At 34.5% G+C, this 20,026-nt stretch overlaps 2 protein-coding genes across 4 annotated transcripts in view; both read left to right on the top strand.

Moving 5' to 3' along the window:
• The window catches only part of LOC124168093 (phospholysine phosphohistidine inorganic pyrophosphate phosphatase-like), a 41,877-nt gene extending 34,984 nt beyond the window's left edge, over nt 1–6,893 (top strand). For both annotated transcript variants that reach the window (XM_046546207.1, XM_046546206.1), the window contains exons 4-5: nt 781–937; nt 3,165–6,893. In XM_046546207.1, coding sequence (XP_046402163.1) covers nt 781–937; nt 3,165–3,356 — 349 coding nt within the window. In that variant the 3' untranslated portion in view covers nt 3,357–6,893. The remainder of the gene's footprint in view (nt 1–780; nt 938–3,164) is intronic.
• Nucleotides 6,894–8,965: 2,072 nt separating this feature from the next.
• Nucleotides 8,966–19,668, top strand: LOC124168091. 2 transcript variants are annotated; one of them, XM_046546203.1, is made up of 13 exons: nt 8,972–9,266; nt 9,354–9,524; nt 9,741–10,080; nt 10,190–10,336; nt 10,468–11,010; nt 13,165–13,305; nt 13,412–13,543; nt 14,492–14,623; nt 15,271–15,395; nt 16,733–16,933; nt 17,122–17,226; nt 17,845–17,983; nt 19,422–19,668. In XM_046546203.1, exons 1-13 carry the CDS (start codon nt 9,243–9,245, stop codon nt 19,511–19,513), a joined length of 2,292 nt encoding a protein of 763 aa, XP_046402159.1. In that variant the 5' UTR covers nt 8,972–9,242; the 3' UTR covers nt 19,514–19,668. The 2 variants fall into 2 exon arrangements, with proteins under 2 accessions (XP_046402160.1, XP_046402159.1); XM_046546204.1 differs by lacking the exon at nt 14,492–14,623 and having other exon boundaries at nt 8,966–9,266.
• The last annotated feature ends 358 nt before the right edge of the window (nt 19,669–20,026 follow it).

Raw genomic sequence — 20,026 nt, 5'->3', positions numbered from 1 at the left:
CAGTTCAGAATGTATGCCACATCCATTGTAAGTGGAATGCATAATATAGCAGGAGTCTAATTTATATGCATTTCAAGGACCACTGATATGATTTTAGTACAGTAGATTCCGGTTAATTGGGACATATCAGGACTTGTGCACTTTGCCCCAATTAAGCGGCTGCCCCAATTAGGCGAAATATCCTGTATATGGGCATAAACAAACGTTGAAGTGATAGAAAGAAGATTAAAGAATGTTTATAATGCAACATAGGTTTATTAAACTATTAATTTTATTAATAAATCAGTGAGTTTTGTTAATTTATTGTCATTTTTAAGAATAATAACAATTTAGCTAAAAATATTTTTCACAGCCTCGGGCCACGCTAAATGACTGTCTTTTACTAAGTCCAATTAAAGAAAAGTTCTATCCTATTGTGGATAGTATAACAACAAGAGCTTTCAAAATAGGGCAAGAATAAGAACATTTGTGAAATTAAGATTAAAACAAAGGAGGAAAATAAAAAAATAGTATTCTGAGAAAAAAAAATTTAATTTCGTCGCGAGTATAGAGTCTATGTCGCTGACTTATGGCCCAATAAAGCGGCATGCTGTCCCAATTAAGTGGAGAATACTCTGGGATACTCCTCTATTGAGTTCTGTTCTTCTAGAACTGCCCCAATTAAGTGGCTGCCCCAAGTAACCGGTGGACCCATTAAACGGAATCTACTGTATAATTTTATATGTTATTTATCAATCAAGTCAATATTTTTTAATTTATTAATTACTTCATTCTTGATAGGCGGTACTATAAAGAGGTGGATGGACTTTGCATGGACGTTGGTGGTTTCACAGCTGCATTGGAGTATGCCTCTGGAGTTCATGCAGAAGTGGTTGGAAAGCCAGAGAAAACCTTTTTTGCCACTGCCTTAAGTGATATGGCATTGAGCAAATCTGAGGTATGCCTGTTGATGACAAATATATTTAATTTTATGTGCTGGGAGAGCTAGGAGTATTTGCATATATCATGTTTTTATGTTGTATAAGATTTTTTATGGTGCTATTCTATGGGCAATTCATGAATTTAAACAACAACAGTGCTTGGATCATGGATGAATCACATGCTATTTGTAACTTCCATGAGGGATGAATGTTGGGTTTCAGGTATATGTAATTGTTTTTGAAGCACAAGTACTCACGCTGAGCCTGACGGCTGTATATATTTCAACATTGAGAGTCGATAATTTTTCTTCTTTTTTTATAAATCAAATTAACAATACTTAACTTAAAAGGTCTTAGCTTAACTGAACTTAAAAGATCTTAACTTGACTTCACTTAAATGATCCATTCCATGAAAATGCTTTCATTTCGTCTACATGTGATACACTATTTTATTCTTACTTTATTTAGGTTGGGATATAAAATAAAATGCCATTACTTCAAAAAAGTAACGCAAGCACTCGTGTAGAGCCTGATGGGCTTGGGCCACGTGCATATGAAGCAAAAGTGCATATATGTACTATTCCAACGTGGAGATAGATTAATCAGGATATGCTGTGCATGTAAAACATTACTAATAGAGTTAGGAAAAGGTAAAGGGATTCCGAGTGCATTGTTGGGAAATGGTCAGATGGTAATAAGAAAATACTTATGAGGTGAGTCTAGCAGGGTCAGCACGAGTTCCGTAGGGTTAAGGCTAATATAACACAGGTTGGGTAAGCCACAATATAAAGGACAATGAAAGATACAATAAAAAAATTCACATGACTAAATTTATCGTGGCACTGCTATCTTCCTCAGAGATAGGAACAAGAGTGTTAGAAAAGAATGAAGGAGAGCTGAGGGAGGGGGATGGAGGGTAGGTAGGGTCGACGGGGGGGGAGAGTGTACTGAGGCAATTAAAGTGATTATCTATTATAATCTGAGGTTTCAGGCGAGATGGAGTGGAAACGTGACATAATGACGAAGCAGGAGCAATTTCCACAATTTTAAATTTATACCAGTTTCACTTTACAGCATCATCAGGTACCTGTAAAGCGAAACCGGTGGTACCAATAAATTTAAAATTGTGGAAATTGCTCCTGCTTCGTCTTTATGATTATCTATTGATGTTTAATCCAGGAGGATGAAATTCTTTGAACAGTCAAATGTATGTTAATTCAATTGCATCAAGTTTAAGTGTTTTTCTGCGCAATCCGGCTCTTGATGGACCAAAAGTTGTGCGTGCAGGAACGTGTGCCCCAGGTTATGATAAATGAAAGGCAAGGACACCTTTAATCAAATGTGGATTTATTTCGTGCACGACTTCCGACAAAGCGCACGGCAAAACTGCATCCTCACGCTCCTGGCTTTCAACTAACACTGATTGAAAAAAACCAAATGTGACACCCACGCCAAAGGCAAGGGACTGGATGAGAAAGGGTTACTGACTCTTGAGTAATGGCACTACCAATGATCCCTCACTCCGAAAGGGGTGCGAGTGAATCCCCCGTGGCTGCAACAACAGGCCTTTTCAGCAGGCGGGTCAGGTGGGGTAGTGGTTAGCGTTTACGGGTACCACTCAGGGGACCAGGGTTCGAGGCTCCGTGATGAGGGGTGTGACATTATGGAACTATACGCGGATTGTGAAAAGTGCTGCAAGAAAATTAATTAATTACAGCCAAACTAAGGCCCATTCAACGGAACCACTACTAGTTCAAGGATGTGTTCACCATTCCGAAGGCCATAAAAAATACGGCATTGAAAAAGGAGGAGCAAGTTTCGTGGTCTCCCCTTGTCAGTCTCTTCATGCATAGGCAAGCCATCTGTTGGCCTGGATAGGAACTGTTTGATTGCCAAGGAAAATCTTAAATGAAGAATGTTATTCAGTTGAGGTATTGGCTGGGATCTAAAAAGATTTTGCACAGTTGAGAAAGATTTAAAGTGAGGAGGGAAATAGGGGCTTCACTGTCTTTTCAAACAGTCTGAAAACTTAATGGTCTTGCAAGTATAGTCGTGTTAGAAAATTACAGATTGATATTTGACTGGCCTCTGTGAGGATTAAAAAATTGAAGTTGCGTTGTAATATTTTGATTGCTTGTCAATCCTATGCTAAAAGTATTACTTAGTTGAATGACGAAAAGCCAATGAAATTGTGACATTTTTTTTGCTTTGATCAATTTTGATCATCTTTTCTACTCTTTTCAGGTGTTGATGATCGGGGATGATATAGTTTCTGATGTTGGTGGTGCTCAAGAATTTGGGATAAGAGGAGTTTTAGTTCGCACAGGTAAATTTATAGCTGAAAAAGATGAGAATCATCCGCTGGTGAAACCAGATGCCATTGTTGATGACCTTGCTCAAGGTGTGGATGTAATTATATCTCAAAGAATGGATTAGAATGTTTGTGGAAACATTGAGGTATATTATGTACTGTGTGATATTAGCAATTATTGTGGCAGGGTGAAAGGACAAGCACTGGAAAAGTTTTTTTGAAGGAACCATCGGTAACATCAGACAATTGCACAAAATGGTTTGACTACCTTTGTGGCAAAGATGTTTCATTTGTTTAGTAAAGTGAACAATAAACCCCACACTGTGAGTGTGGAGATTATAGCTCATTTTTGCACAATTGCACCGAAGTGGATAATTGTTAAGTGTGCATTACAAAAAGCATGCATCCGCAAAAAGTGAATAGGCTTGCTTTTACCAATGTATTGGTCGGAACCATGTTTCTGGGAGATAATGATGGTTGATTATCTATTTTTTGTATCAGTTAATTATTCTGATAGTAGAATTTTCCTCTGGGTTCCCTGGGTTCATCCCTGAGAAGAATCCCTGGGTTCATAGTCTGGCAGCTGAGTTTGTATTTTTGTTGTCATATGGGTCAGCTAAAATATATTTTCTAATGCTGGAAATGGCTAAGTTCCACAAACATACTTACTGAAAGTATGTAGTGATGAGGGAAACATTAGTTCTCCTAATTTTATGTTAACTTCTCATTAATGGAAGCACGGAGAGTATGTTACACCAGATCACTTATGTTCGCCGTCTTGTAAAATACCTCAAGGGGGTGGTAAATTTGTTAGAGAGAATTCACATTAGTCATATTGAAGGGATTGGAGTGCTTTTCCTGAATTTCATAGTTGGGTGGGTCAATTTTTAAAGAACATCAGTGAATTACTATTAATATTTCCAATCACCTACTTCACTGAAATTTCTGATGTTTCGAACATATAAAAATGGCACAATGTTTTGAAGCCATGGTCGATTGTTGAGTTTTGGAATTAAAAAGTGTGGAAATTACCATTTGTGTTCTTTCATGATGGATGCCGGTGTTTGTTCTACCACCGAAGTTAAGTGTAATTTGACTAGTAGAGGAGATCCAGCCTAAATGTTTGTATTATTTTGTCACCTGGACTTGCAAATTACTTGTCATTAATGGCAATGAAACTGAAGCATGTGAAGCTCACATTAGTAGCTCTCTACATTTGTATGGTCATCTACGCCCTATCTCTCTTGAATCAACTGTAGAATTTTAGGTAATATTTTATCGTTTGTCTGTAACATGGGAAGTTTCAAAAATATCATTAATTGATTAGCGTTTTTCTACCTGGTATTTATTTGGTGAAGGAATGAGAATTTTGTATCTCACTAACAATTTGGAACTGATTTTTTGAGGATTGTGTCAGTTAACAAATGTTAACTAACTCTCCTATCTTGCATCTTGAAGTGAAATTTTCTAGATTCTAGCTTTTTAGAAAATTTTTGGATTTAGTTATTCTCTGCTTGAAGTTGTGAGAATAAGTTAGGGGGGTAAGAGGACTTATTTTTGGAAATTAGAGAAAGTTGGACTTATGGCAAACCTTTTGTTGAAGACTTTTGCAATGCTATTCAGTGTCTCATATCCGTTCTGAAATATTATACATATATTGGGAACTACATGTTTTTGGAAGGCAATGACCAATGTGAAATTTATTTTCATGATTGCAATCGTCATTGTGTAATCAAAAATCTCATGAAAACTTAAGGATCATTCTTGGAAATAGGCAGGAGACTCATGAATGAGATGTAATTATTTAATAGACTTGAAATACAGTGGGTTTCATTGTTGGGAATAGAATTCTTTTTGCAAGAATATGTTTAGATTTCATCTTGAGATATCTATGCTTTTCACAGTGTGATGTCCTCTGTTAGAAATGATAATGTCTTAATATTTTTCTAAGATGATTGTTTAGGATTAAACAGTACCTTTTTAGCTAAAAGTATTGTTTGAAAAAAAAATATGTAGAAGTACCTACTTTTGTAGGTGAGGTGTTGGCAGCAATGTGATTAATATTTTTAAAAAAATGATGAAAATATATTTTTAGAAAAATTTTCTGAGATGGAATTTAATCTACTTTTTTTTGTTTGGTGCTAGAGTTGATACATATTACTTTTTTATGTTATTAATCATCAGCTGTGATAAAATTGTTTGTGAAGTACATTTATTTTTACTTATATAACCCGTTGCCAGCTAAGGGATAGTTGCTCCTGATCTGCCATATGTATCATCTCCTGATTTTTTTTCTATTTTTCCTAAAATATTCTCTTTTTTTAAGCGACATTTTTAGAATATAATTTCCCTGCTACAAACAAGAATTAATTGGTTACTCCTCTGTGCTATAAATTAAGTATGTTCTTCAGTGTTGAATATGGGCATCAATTCTTGGCTATGACTACCCATTTCTCTCAAAGAGAATTAATACCAAAGTCTGGTCAAGCTCATTTTGAATCTTTCTTTATAGGTACATATATTTTTGAATTAATTCTTCCATGCACATGAATTGCATACTTAATCTAGCCAGTTGAGAATGTTATGTCTTGTATTAAACCCTCCAGTTTGCACCTTGTGCAAGGCCAAATATTTTAACTTATTAGTTCTCTGTTTGTTGGCATTTGTTTTCAATATGTGTGTTCACCGTTCCAATTTAAGAGGCATTATTTCTGATATCTCTATTAATCATCCACAAAAATTTCTGGAGTTGCCACATGACATCAAAGAGAGTTTGATGGGTAAACAAGAAGGAGATGAATGTCACTTGTTTATTGCTGATGCCAGGACAGATGACATTGAAAATCACACTAACCATTGCATTCATAGTAAAAAAAATAGTGGATCAAAAATTGTGTCCTAGAGGCATTAGGAATTGGAGACATAGTCATCAATAGAAATTTAAATCAGACACCAAAATAAACCAGATCTGGATATATATTAAGGTGATTACTTTCAGATTCAAACGATAAAATATGAAAATCTAACACCTTAACAAGTTTTTTTTTTATCTGAAAACACTTTCACGTTAACAATGGAATTGCAATGCACACTTGCAGTGAAATTGCCACGGTGCACCCACTGGAGGGTTGTATTAGGTAGTCTCTGGTACTAGTGTAGAGAAGTGGCATAATTTGTATTTGAATATCCAGTCAGTGCAGCAACATTCTCAAATCTATGGTTTTGGTAGAATTCGATCAATCCTACAAACACCTGCCCCATCTTGAATCGCATTGATGGTGGGTGAAATATACAAATTTTGTTCCTTAATGTTTATATAATGGCATACTTTTTGAGCACTCTATGCAGTTCATAACTAATACCTGCAAACTTCATGAAAGTTACCAATAAAATTGTGATAGGCACTTCTTTTTATTAATTGTTGATTACAATTGTGTTATAGTAATGAAATATAATATGTTTTTATGCTTGGTGTACCAGCTATTCTGATATACATATATATCTTGATGTTTAAGAGTCAATGTTAGATTATGATTAATTACTTCCCTGCTTAATTGATATTATTAGTATTTTAATGTTTTAGCCTGTTATAGTATGTTGCACTTCTTGTTGATTTTATTCAAATTTTGAATATGATTGAAAATAAATTCTTCTCCACTTTCTTTGGCCATTTTATTTTTTTATTCATGCATATGTCTTAGATAGAGACATATCTGTCTTCTTGAATGTATGTATTTAACTACAGAATCACCGCCCTTCATATTGCTTAATCTTTTACTGCTATAGAGGTAAGAATTCATCTTCTGATAATTCTTTGTACACATCCTTAAGATCCCTTGCATCTTGTTCCTCATATTCTTCAATTCCCTGTTCAAAATTTTCAACCACCAAATATCATAATCTTGGTTAATCATCCTCAACCTTGGCCATCATTTCCATATTTATGCTTTTCCTGTTGGTATTGTGGTGTTATCAATGTAGAAAGTTGCTTAAATTGATAATAACCTTGCATAAATTTTTCATGCTTCCTTTGAAGTCTGTTTGTTGAGATAGTATAGCAGACTTGTTTTGCCAATCAATGGTCCAACCCAAACTTTGTTTTTACGGGAAGGCCAGGAGGGTCAGAATTCTTTATTTCCGAATAATATAGACCACATTTGGAGAGCTGTTGGATCTTCAAATGAGTCATTCATTTCTCAAGGCAATGATGATGGCACCATAGAAAGTAACCACTTCCATTGAAGAGAGCCCTTTTAAGTGAGGTACATATTACTGGTTCACTGTAGGTGATCACTTACTGAAGTTCCTAACAATGCCCTTATTGGCTAAATCTGTGACATCATCCGAATTCGACCTAAATTCAGAAATGCAGGTTAGCCATCCGGATGGGAACTTAATAAGAACTACTTCATTTGGTACACGTTGAGCTGGAATAAAGCACAGATTACATTTGCATGTGCCTAGAGGCATGAATCGCCAGAGGGTTTGATACTGCAAATCTGACACTCATGTTGATCGGGGCAGTATTCCATATCCCCCTACCTGGAGGACCTACACTGGTTGAGCCTGAGATGTCTGAAGATCCTAAATCAGGTCCTGGGCTCAAGTAATCCGTTTTTGAAAGCATTACACCTAATTAAAAGTTTGTAGTAATTTATGCAGCTGATTCACCTCATGCAAAAAGTCATTGTCTTCTTTGGTTGAATGTTTCCAGCATGAGAATTAGTTGTGTACATCATTGTTCATGCAAATAACTTGATGGTTCATTCCTAATAGCAGTTTGCAGTTAATTGAAATGACAACTTGAGATCACAAACACCCCATATATTCAAAAATCATCTTTAAAAATTTACTCATTTGTTTATACTTATGAACTGATTGTATACACTTATTACTCAATGCTAAATTGTGTTCATTTTTTGTTACTCTCCTGATGTGTGTTACATATAGGTATGTTTACAAAACAAATTAATTATATTAATGGCAATTTAATTAATGATAGTGCTAATTTCTACAAAAAATTATTAGCTAAAGAAAAATGCAATTTATTTTAATGTCTCAAGAGTTAGAACTTATCCATTTACTCAAATGGTGCAACTTAAATTTTCTGTGTTTTAAACTAAAAGTTTAACTGGTTCATTTTCATGAAATGAATTTTAATTTTTCTGCTCCCTTTTTTTAAATTAGGGCAATGTTGTTTAGTAATATATGCATTATGTGTGTTGTTTGGCCTTCTGAGTTAATGTTACTGTAGTCAGAGTAGTGCTGTTAGAAAACACTTCAGATGCCCTTCAATGAATTTTTTTCAAAGGAAGGAGAGTGAAAACTAAATCACCAGAATATAGGGCATTCTAGCTTAAAATCATTCAGGATATGGTTGATGTAAGTAAAATTTTAAATCAGGATAGAGTGCAATTAGCATATGAATTTGATTGAATGGGGAACATGAATTAGACTCAAGGTTTTACTGTTCATATGTAGTCAATACCGCATGTTCTGAATACCTGTAAATATTATGTATTCATTTGAAAATTATCCAAAAGTTAGCATTGATTTTTTATCCTAATTCTTTGTTTGAAGCTATAAAGATGCACTCTATACTTAAAAATAGTAAATCTTATAAAATACTAGTATCTATGAATCCAAATTTTCTTGCAAATTTAAAAAGAATGAACCTAACTATACCTCATTCTCTGTTACTATCACTTCATTCATCTCTGGGCTGTGAGAACAAGTACTTGATCTATACGTCATAAAAATGTGACACCTTAAGCATCTGTTATCTCTATTCTTCCTCTGGCAGTGTGTAGCTACAGAAGAGTGTGAGGTGAAAGAGATAAGCCATTTTTGATAACAGTATATCTTATCTGTGGTGTGGCCTCATGTTTACTCCCACAATGTCTACATTTTCTGCCAATAATTCATCCTTCATTCAGGTAGTATTCAATTAGCAGGTGAAAAATAGGGAAACTTTTTAGCCTTTAATGGATTTTACTTTATGAGGCAGTCCTATGGATATTTTGAAAGGACTTTCTGTGAGTTCTGTACTAATTTATTTAATCACTTTATTGGACCTTTACCGTTGTAGTGGTTATGCTTAAATTTAAAGTAAACAATTCTAGGATGGCAGTCCACCGACTGGACCCAAAGAATGGACACCTAGAAGGAGAAAGAAAATAAGGAAAGTGGATATTAGTTTGCCTAAAGATTTTGTTCATGTTTCAACCGTCAAACACAGAAAAAAAGTTTCGGTCGATTTAAAGGATCCTGTTATTCAAAGCTTTCTGCGACGGGTAAGAAAATATGACATATTCATTGCTGTGTTTCTTTAATGCTATCTTTATATTTGGTGTTTGGAGTGCATATGCAAGATCTTTCACTTCATTCAAGAGTCAAGCTTTTAATATTGCTGATTGTGACATGTTTACATAGACCCACACATTTTTAATGATAATTATAATCAAATACCTATTACCATACCAAATAAAACTAAGTTATTTCTATTCCAGGCTGAAGTGAATGAGGAGGATCTATGTAATCCAGAGATCTCACGTGTGGTGACCAACTTCATTGAAAGAGTTGGTTTGGATGCAATTCGGCATGAATCAGAAACAGGTGGATTTCTTTCAAGGCATGATGGATATCTTAGTCAAGTGCCTGTTGAAAAAGAAGGAAATTTATCTGTACCTGATGTGACATATTACTTGGATCCTTCCACAAAATCTGAAGATGATAAATCTTTAATATTCTGTGCTGAGCATGACATCGAGATTACATCCGAACTGGATGATGTCTTTGTCTCTCATGTTGATACCAGTGTGTCTGGTAATAGTGATGAAAGCGGTGAAGGTAAGTCTTCTATGCTGTTGTTCTTTATAGCAATTCGATGGTGTGGCAATGGTTTAATTTTTCTTTGAACCCTGTGAAAATTGATTTGCTATAATTTGGCGCCATTTAGGGGAAATAGATGCACCTAAAACAAGGACGTCTGAGACATCGGAGGAAGGGAAAAGAATTGATCATGATACATTTTTATTTGAACTGAAAGCAGCAATCAGAAAGAGAGAAATCAGAGTGAAGAAAAAAATACAGAATGAAGAAATGCGTGAGTACTTACCAGCTTAAGTTATTGATAATTTGATTAGGTCTTTATTGTAAGGAGTGAGGTGCAATAAACATACTTCAGGTTTTTTTTTTTAAGAATAAGATACCTTGGTTGATCACATTTATTCTTAGGTGGTGAAGAAATTTGGTCAGATTTAAGACCGGTTGTGACATCAAAACGTCGTGTGTCATTCTTCGAGCCTGAAATATCACCAAGCCCAAAACCTGTGAGGACTGTTCACACCCGGTGGGACTTAACTGATGATTCCAGTGACATTACTGATATTGGTTTGAATGAGGTAGAAGCTGATGGTGACAAGAATACTGATGAAAGGGTTCACAGTGGTGATTCTGATGACTTAGATGGAAATTCAGCAGTTGATGGTGCTGTAAATGCTTCAGGGAAAGCAAAATTACCGCTTGTTGGGGGCACTAAGGCCTTGAATAAGATTTTATCGTCTGATAACTCAGATATACTGAGCAATGAAGATCAAGCTATTTCTGAGTTGAATAATGCTCTCATCATATTACCCAGTGATCAGCTCCTACATGATAACTCTTCTGGTATGCAGCTGCAATCTGAAGATGAGGATGTGCTCTTAGAAACTGAATCTCCTCTGGTGGAAGCAGCTGACACAAGTAAAGAAGAAATGACTGTAAATAAAGGAACTGATGGTATGTAATGTGCCCTTTTTATCAAATTCATAATGATGTGATGTTTTGAAGTGTGAATTTTGGAGATCACAGTTCAAAGCCCGTCCAGGATAGATTGTACAAATTTTTATGACGACTTTATTCAACACACTGTCTCTCTTCATTTCTCGTTACATTTCCTGTTATTTACCAAGACAAAAAATATGAATTCTTGCAGTGTTATCATTTAGCATTTTTGATACTTGTGCTAGTTTTTGATTAAAAATTATGAAATTTTATTCTACTTCATTCATTGGAAAACTATTACATACTTAGAGGATGCATTGCGAGACTTTTTTTGTGTGTGTAAAATATTTTTCAGACGGTTTTCCTCTAATGATTAAAACAATGCCTTGTTTTCGCAGAGTTTCAAATCATGTAAGCCATTGTCACTAATTGTGATTGCATATTGGAAGTTAAATCAAAAGATTCAAGTGCTTATAATGCATTATTTATAATAACTCCTGAGTTAAAGACACGGCTACAAAAATACATGATAATTATTTCTGCAACACAAATATGGTGAAATGGTGAAAAAATGGATCAAAAAGATGTACAGTAAAACCTCTTTACATCATAATGGAGGGGACCAAAATTTGGGCAATTTGATGTATGGAGGTTCACTATAGAGAGGTTCTAGGGATAGGCACCATTTTTTCATATCCTTTGGAAATGAAAGGCACTACAGTCTTTTAAACCATTATATTTATGTGTTTAAACACACATGCATGCATCAGTGAACAAATATTTATTCTTTAATAATTACAGAAAGTGAGCGGTATTGCATGATTTTTACCATGATTCGAGAGAAAGCGATGTGAGCTCTCTGAATTCAACAGTCACTTAAAATGATTAGGATAGTTGGATACCTTTTTTCTTATTTACTATTAGGTATACTCTCATACTGAACAAAATGGCCACAACTAATGATTAACATGAAAATTACAGCATAATAAGGTATATAAGAAAAAAAAGAGTGAAACATTTACTGCTGAAAATGTCATTCCATGTACGTAATCGTGGCTGCATTAATGGTCTCTTGTTGTCTCGGTACAATTTGCGGAGGTAGTTAGGCCATCTCGGGGGTTTCTCCTTGGTATGATAAGTGGAGGTTTTACGATATAAAGAGGTTCACTACAAAGAGGTTTGCCTATAAATTTACATATAAATCAGACGGGACTGTAGGGGTGGTATGATGTATGAAGGTTTATGATGTAAAGAGGTTCACTACAAAGAGGTTTTACTGTACTTTCAATGGTTTTTATAAAAATTCAGATGGCAGTTTTACAAATGATTCCATCATATTATAAAATCTGAATGAAGTTCTATGACTTTAACAAAAGTTTCTGTACTCTAAAAGTACTTTTATTGAAATTTTGCCACTGTTGAAAGGGATATGTATATGTAAGATTTTTTTTATTTTGCTACATGGTGTTATTGTTGGTGACAGCCTGTACATATAGTCTTACTTTCAGTTACAGGAGGAGGATTTTAATGAGCCTCAGAGACATAATATGTGCATATAAAGAATGGACCATTCCCTAACATTATTGGTCATTTATTCTTTACTGTGGTAGCCGAAACAAACTTCTGTTGAAACCTCTTAACATTTATCATTCTTGTTGCAGTAGCTAATACTGTTCTAGGCCCCTTGTTCATAGGAGTGTCCATCGCTCTGAGTGTCCTTGCTTTTTCAGCAAGTATGTAGATAAGTCAGGTGAATTAGTTAAAAATTTATAATTTTGTGGAATTATTTTGGTTCAGATGTTGGTTAACACCAAAACATGATATGATTTTGATACGAATATCCCATCCTTTTGGTCATGTTTTTTTTTCTCCTCAAGAACTTACTCTGATTTTCCATACCTGTCTTCCTTTTTCTCTTTTGTTTTTAGTTGTTAGTATAAGTACATACATTTTCATTCATATTTGTTTTTACTTTCATAAACTTCTGAATAGATGGTTCATGATTATTGTCTTGTGTTCTATTTTTTTTGCATAAATCATATTAAAATTCCTGGCAAAATTTCTTTGGCGGTACAAAAGCCTGACCAAAAAGGTAGAATAGCATAATGGAAAGAATTAATGATTGTCATATCTATTCCTATTGTCAATCTTATTTCTATTTTTCTGTAGAAATCGAAATTGAAATTCCTACTAAAAGTTCTGTGGAGGTAAAGAAGCCTATCAAAAAAGGAGGAATAGCGCATTGGTTATTTGGAAAAAAGAATGCTGAATGTCCTCCAAAGATTGTTGATACCAATGTAACCTCTGAAGGTTTGTAAAAATTTAGTTCCGGTATTTAAATCCCTTGTTATTTTCTGGATTTAAATTATATGTAAATAGTAGCTCTAATTTAGATTTTTTCATTTTTCTTGCACAGAGGGTTCAGGCAATGTTGAAAATGAGGTAACGGAAAGCAGGGTAATTGAGGACAATGAAAAATTGGGGAGTGCTGAAAAAAGAAAGGATGACAAAGGAAGAAAAAGCAAGCTTAAAGCTCCATTCAGACAAGGTAATTGTTTTATTTTCACTTTTCTATTTAATGTGTGATAATTCTGGAGAAAAATGTATCAATAAAAAGTGGCTTGTTTCAAAGTATGCCCTTGTCCATTCAAAGCATCTAAGCAAATTGAAATTTTATGCATACATATAGGTAGTCCTGTGAAGTAAATTAAAAGAAGACTCACATTGTAAATTACGTAAAAGTCTGCTATCTTTGAATGGTAAATATGTATGTATTCATTTTTCAAATGATGATCTCTATCTAAGGAAGACTGAAGACCAGTTGAAATTTCACTTTTAATGTATGATTGACTTTATTTTCCAGCCTTGTTTTAATTGCTTGGCCTAATTGAATTCATGAATTCTAAAACAGCTCAAGTCCAAGAATCTAAGTTTGGAGTTGAACCACCTACTTTTAATATTGATACTTTTAGCTAATTTGTCTGATAGGTACTTCAACATCCCCCATTGAATAGATATGGCTTAAGTACAGTGGCGCCGACTCCATGGGGCCTGAGGGGGCCCGAGCTCCCTCAAAAATTCGTTATGGATGTTAGGAAAAAATGTGTCAGGCTTGTCGATTTTCTCTTGAGTGTCCAGATATCGAGATTCGAGTTATCAGGGTTCTAATGTTGATCATATGACTTCTAAAATGCTTACAAAACTTAAAACTCACTACTTATAAAATTTCCCGGGGCAAGATCCCCAGTTTGGGCCCCCCCAATATTTTTTGTAAGTCGGCGTCCCTGCTTAAGTAGTACATATCCATCCATGGATAAAAATAAAAGCTGCTGCTCTAGTAGCCCCAATTTTGTGTTCTTAAGTTGTTCATCACAATTTCTTACTTACTCCTGTGGCCAGTGGAAACCTAGATGGCCTTTGGCCTCACCAACCAAGCGCCTCCACATTCTAATTACATAACTCTAAGTAACTAATTTTTTTCATTTTTCTTGCACAGGGCGTACAGGCAAGGTTGAAAATGAGGTAACGGAAAGCAGGGTAATTGAGGACAATGAAAAATTAGGGAGTGATGAAAAAAGAAAGGATGTCAAGGGTAGAAAAAACAGGCTTAAAGCTCCAATCAGACAAGGTACTCATGTTTATGTTCACTCTTCTATTTGATGCGTGATCATTCTGGAGGAAAATGTATTCATGAAAATGTGGCTTGTTTCAAAATATGTCGTTTCCAAAATGTGCCTAGCTTTGAATGGTAAATATGTATTTTAATTTTTTGAATGATGATCTCTATCTAAGGAAGACTAAAGACCAGTTGTCATTTCACTTTTTTTGGCCTATTGACTTTATTTTGCCTGTCTTAAATTTTTTTATTAGGCCTAATCAAATTCATAATTTCTAAAACTGCTCAAGTTCATGCCTCAAAGTTTGGAGTTAAACTACTTTTTATGTAGATTTTCTTAGCTAACTTGGCTGATACATCAACATCTCCCCGTGAATGGATATGTTTTAAGTAATGCATATATATTCATTGATAAAAATAAAAGCTGCATTCCTAGTAGTCCCAAATATGTGGTAAAGCTTTTTTCCTCCAATTTCTTGCTTTGTGAACTTTTGCTATTTTGGAAGTCATGGCAAAACATTTCCGTTACTGAGTAATAATGTTTTAGGTCAAGTTCTGTCATTATATCTACTATTACTGAATTAAAATACTTGGACATATTCCCCAAAATGTTTATTTTTTGTGAATTTCAAACGATATTTTCATTCTTCTTTTTACAGAGCAAAAGTTAGTGGATGACCCAAAGGAACTTCATGCCTTGAGCCTAAAAGATATCACAAACCTTGAAAGTCCAAGAAAAAAAGAGGATAAAACTTCTTTCAGTTTTTTCACTGGGAAAAAGAAGGTCCGTAGTAGCCCTTATTTTATTATCTCTAAAAGATTTTTGCCCTATTTAAGTGAAGATATAAAATGGTAGGGTATGGTTCATGGGACTCATGATTAATCTATATTTGGCAATTTATTCGTATTCTTTTATGTGTTTATATTAAGGAGTTACCTATAATTTTCACTTTAGTTTTATTTGCTTTTGCAACTTAGATAACCTTCATGTAGCACATTTTATTTAATTTAATTTGTTCAATATCATATAATACTTAGAGGCCCATTTCCATTGTTGATTGGTGCATTTCTTTTTATATACTATGTGTGTGTATTTTGATGCATTGTTCTAGCTGTTATACCTTTATAGTTAGATTATATACCCATGTATTAAAACAGCTCACATGCTTTGGAGAATCAGTTTTTTATAGAGACATAAAAGGCTGTTTTAGCCTTTACTCACTAATGGTTGTTTTTACAGACCCCTTCTTCCTGTTATACAACTTCACTTATACTCTGAATATTTAATTATCTAACCCTCTTTTTCTCTGCTCTTCAAAGAAATTCTATCCTCAATAATGACCATCAGTATCAAACAAGTAAATGGAGCAATGAGCAAATAAAATAAGAAGCACATCTTCTTTTAGTAATGTACAATTTTAAGTTACGAGCTCTTGTATGTGCTATTTTTATATTGTGTGGAGTGTGGTAGCATGTTGGGTAGAGGGCATGGCTGCTTATCGAAGGGTAAGGGTGAGTTTGGTGTGTTGACATTAATTTACTTCTCAAGAGTACAGTGTTCTTAATACAGCGAATACGTAAGATTGAATAATTGCTTGGGTTCAAATCCTGGGTGCAGCCTTTGGACACTCTAAAAATGAAATTTCTCAAAGTGCAAGGTGGCCCAGGTAAAGGAACTACCCCCCTGCACTGAATGAGTGAATTTCATATGCCTTTGGATAAGTCTGGTCTGAGCTCTACCCTCACCTATCCAAATCATTCTTAACCCTTTTAGTGCTATCCTTCTTCCCGGGGTACAGTCGAAAAATGTGGAGGGTATTTTAATAAAATGTAGCAACTAGGAAAAATAAACATTATATAGTTAATTTTTTAGATATCTTTAAGCGGTTTTTTTTTAATTAATGAGATTAAATTGGGCACGTTTACTGATATGTAAGTTTTTTTATTTCAATGTCCTCAAATTTAACAACAAAAACATAAAAGCCGATATATCGGCGCACCGCACTAAAAGGGTTAAGGTTGAATCACTGAGTGAGTGCGATATAATATGACATTTTGACCATATGATCGTTCAACTAGAGATAATTTAATAACAGATATGATATATTCCCTTAATTAAAGCATGCATCGGTTGCTAACGTGGCAGAGGTTAAACTGCCAAAACCATCAGGCAGCCCCACAATTAGGAATTCGGATGAGGAAAATAATGAGTCCCATGGTAATATATCCGATTCATCTGTAAATATCAATCTTCATGCCAAGAAGGAGACTGGTAGAGCAAAGAGACCAAGAATGGCTGTAAGAAAAAAGGATATACAAGTGGTAATTAAGAATTTCTTTACCCCAGTCGTATTTCTGTGTAGTGTGGATGAACTTAATGGTAATTTTTTTTGTCATTTGGGAATGAAAACTATCAGAAATCTTTAACATTTTTCATTTGCATTGCTTTGTGATAAGAATATTCGTACATTTATTTTGTATATTATTTTCAATTTTATGCACACCCTTTGATGAGGGATATGAGACATGTCACTCATATTACATGGGACCCTGATAGACGTGGATTCCTTCTCAATCATACAGATGATGAAGAACTCCGGAAATTTCTGCTACAGGTAAAAATTAGAAGAATTGCTTTATGTTTAGTGCCATTTTGCTATTGTTAATTTTATCCTTATTCTATTTTTACATGCTTAGAAATTTTATCCCTATAGATTTGAGTAGATGGAAAGTAACTTATTAAACATAAATGACCCACAGGTAAAAATTATTTGTTGCATATACTTACTTCTTATATTTATCTGTTACTTTTTAAGTGTGTTAGTGTAACGTTATCAACTCTTTTTTAAAGGCAATCAATACCTTACTAATGTTTGTCAGGGTTACTCACCCACAATTTTGGGAGATATTCTCCAGCATACTTTACTTTTTATAGCCAATGGCTCTGAACTATGTAATTATGTAGTGTCTTTGTTGCTCAAGCTAGGGATTATGGGTAAATTTTGACTAATGATTAGTTCATACCAAAACCAGTATATTCAAAGAATAGCTTTCAGAAAAACAACTTGCAAAAGTCGTATGAAAAATAATTATAATAATTTGCCTTTAATTATGCTCTTCCATTTCACAATTGTTATTTAGTTATTTTGTTGTGGTACTCTACCTGTCTTTGAATGAGAGAATGCATGTTGGCTAATTGCAAGTTGATTAAATGAAATCATTAATTATGGCAGGAGAAGCTTTGTGTTGAGATGCCACGGTATAAGCAGAGGCGTAACAGCTATTCATTGGCAGTGGACCGCTTGGATTCTGACTATGAGGATTGCCTGAGTAAACCTGGTGAACGAAGGAGCTTTTCTTTATCATCAGCCTGTGAGTACCTGCATGCTTATTTGAAACCTAACTACTCGCTGAAATGGAGAGAAATGCTGAAAGTAAATTATATTGACTACTCTGCAAGGCAATCTAATTTCTAAAAACCTGCACTGGTTTTTGGCCACCAATACATGTAGTTTAAAAATAAGTTTCTTCAAGGCTCTCATAAAGTTATGAGGATTATTAGTTTGACCTATGATCCAATGCACTGCGTGTTACAAATGACTTTATGCAGTCAAGTGCAGAGGTGCAAAGTTAGGTCTGAGTAGCAGAATAATTTTTGTCATCCGTCTGAATGGTAGCTCCAGCATTTGCTTCTCAGGGACCAAAGAAATGTTAACTCGGCCTATCATTTTTTGAATCGCAAGGTCATTCCACCTTCTCTTTTTCCTTATCCTGCGTTCATGCTCAGTGTACCTCTTGGGAGTATGCTGGAACAACTGTAGATTGCCTTCTGCATGTAACCAAGTACTCTACCAGTAATGAATTAATGGGTGTTCGGAATTTTTCCGTCCTGGAAACAATCTTGAGCAATAGGTGCACTAAGCTACATGATTTGTAGTTGAGGGAAAGAATTTATGGAATCTGGTGAAAGAGAGCCAAGTTAACGTTTTGAAGATATGAATTGCTTTGGGTTTTAAAATACATGTGTGTTTAAAAATTAAAAAAAAACCATTTATAAATATACATAATAGCATGTTCATAAATAATTATACATGATAGAGCATTACTATTTTCATACTCTGATTCCACTTCTCAAAGTCAAGAGAAATCATAAAGTGGGCATAAAAAAACTTCAGCATTGATGTACAGTACAGGTATTTTATAATAATAAATTGCCCATTCATTTATTTCTACTTACGTACGTATGTGTTTTAACATGATACTATTACTTTTTAAAATTCAAGAGCATCTTGTAATGTACTTTCTCTGTTATTTTCTTGATTAAAATATTTCTCTAGAATATAATTTTCGAAGGACAATTTTTGTCATTCCCTGAATGATTCCAGAGCATTTAAGTAGAATATGTATCACATCTTCTAAGGTTCTGCTCCATAAGTCCTATATTGTGTGGATAGGTAGCATACCCTTGTGATAATTAATGTGGTTGACAAGAGAAAGTTATTTGTTAAGGGAATGATCATTGTGAATCCAGTAAGAGTGGAGAGAAACCCCTTGTGGGCATATGCCTGCTCTGAACTAAAGATGAAGAGTTAAAGAGTCCTATCTGATCGATTCTCAAGTATTTTCCATGTAGTTCTTCCCTTTGATGGATCAAGATTTCTCGGAAACATCTCTTGTAAGATTCAAACCTGGCTGGTCATGGTAGGATACCAGTTCTCTAGCCCTTTTGCCAATCCATGCATCCAAATTTTATTCAGCTTCTACTTTGATGATATTTCTATAAGTACTCTCTTATTTTCTTATATTGCAGCTCGAGTATTTTCCAGAGGAGAGAAAAAAAGAGCACCTCTTCCTCGGCCTAAGAGTGATCTCCCCACTCATGAAAATGTGATATATTTTTAGTTTTATTCAGTATTATCATTTTTTTAAGAAGCACCTGATGTGAGCACATTCTAATGAATATTTATCTTCAAGTATTTCTTTAATCGATTCATTTATGCTGATGTGATTGTCTATGAAAAACTGTAAGAAATTCATAAAATAAAATATGTTTCCATAAGTTCTTCACTCAAAAGTCATCATTACCACATTTGTATTGTAATTGTAATCTTAGCCTCCCTTGTTCCTATCCTGGATCCGCCACTGTGTAATAGTAGGATGAAAATATGGCAATTGATTATATCTCACACACAGGGCTGGTCAGTATTTCAAGTACAAGTACTTAAAATACTCCTTCATTCATTCACAAAATGCCTTATGCTCAAACATACACATAAATTCATAGGTAAGGAAAGAAAGAGATAGGAACATGTAATAGAAAATGGACAAGGACAATGGTGCTGTGGTAGATGGAAAAAGCCAGAAATCAGTGGGTAAAAATGTGGCCAGACTGGGACTCAAAAGAACCTCCCGGTA

The sequence above is a fragment of the Ischnura elegans genome, chromosome 11 (assembly GCF_921293095.1).
Source record: "Ischnura elegans chromosome 11, ioIscEleg1.1, whole genome shotgun sequence".
NCBI lineage: Eukaryota > Metazoa > Arthropoda > Insecta > Odonata > Coenagrionidae > Ischnura > Ischnura elegans.
The sequence above is the reverse complement of the archived record's forward strand: the minus strand, read 5'-3'. Positions and strand labels throughout refer to the sequence as shown.

Bases quoted from the DNA above. Each gene is read 5' to 3' on its own strand.
- LOC124168091 (XM_046546203.1), top strand. From the start codon at position 9,243: ATGGATATTTTGAAAGGACTTTCT. The intron at 13,544-14,491 runs GTAATTGTTTTA...TTTCTTGCACAG, and splicing joins TAAAGCTCCATTCAGACAAG to GGCGTACAGGCAAGGTTGAA. The intron at 17,984-19,421 runs GTGAGTACCTGC...CTTATATTGCAG, and splicing joins CTTTTCTTTATCATCAGCCT to CTCGAGTATTTTCCAGAGGA.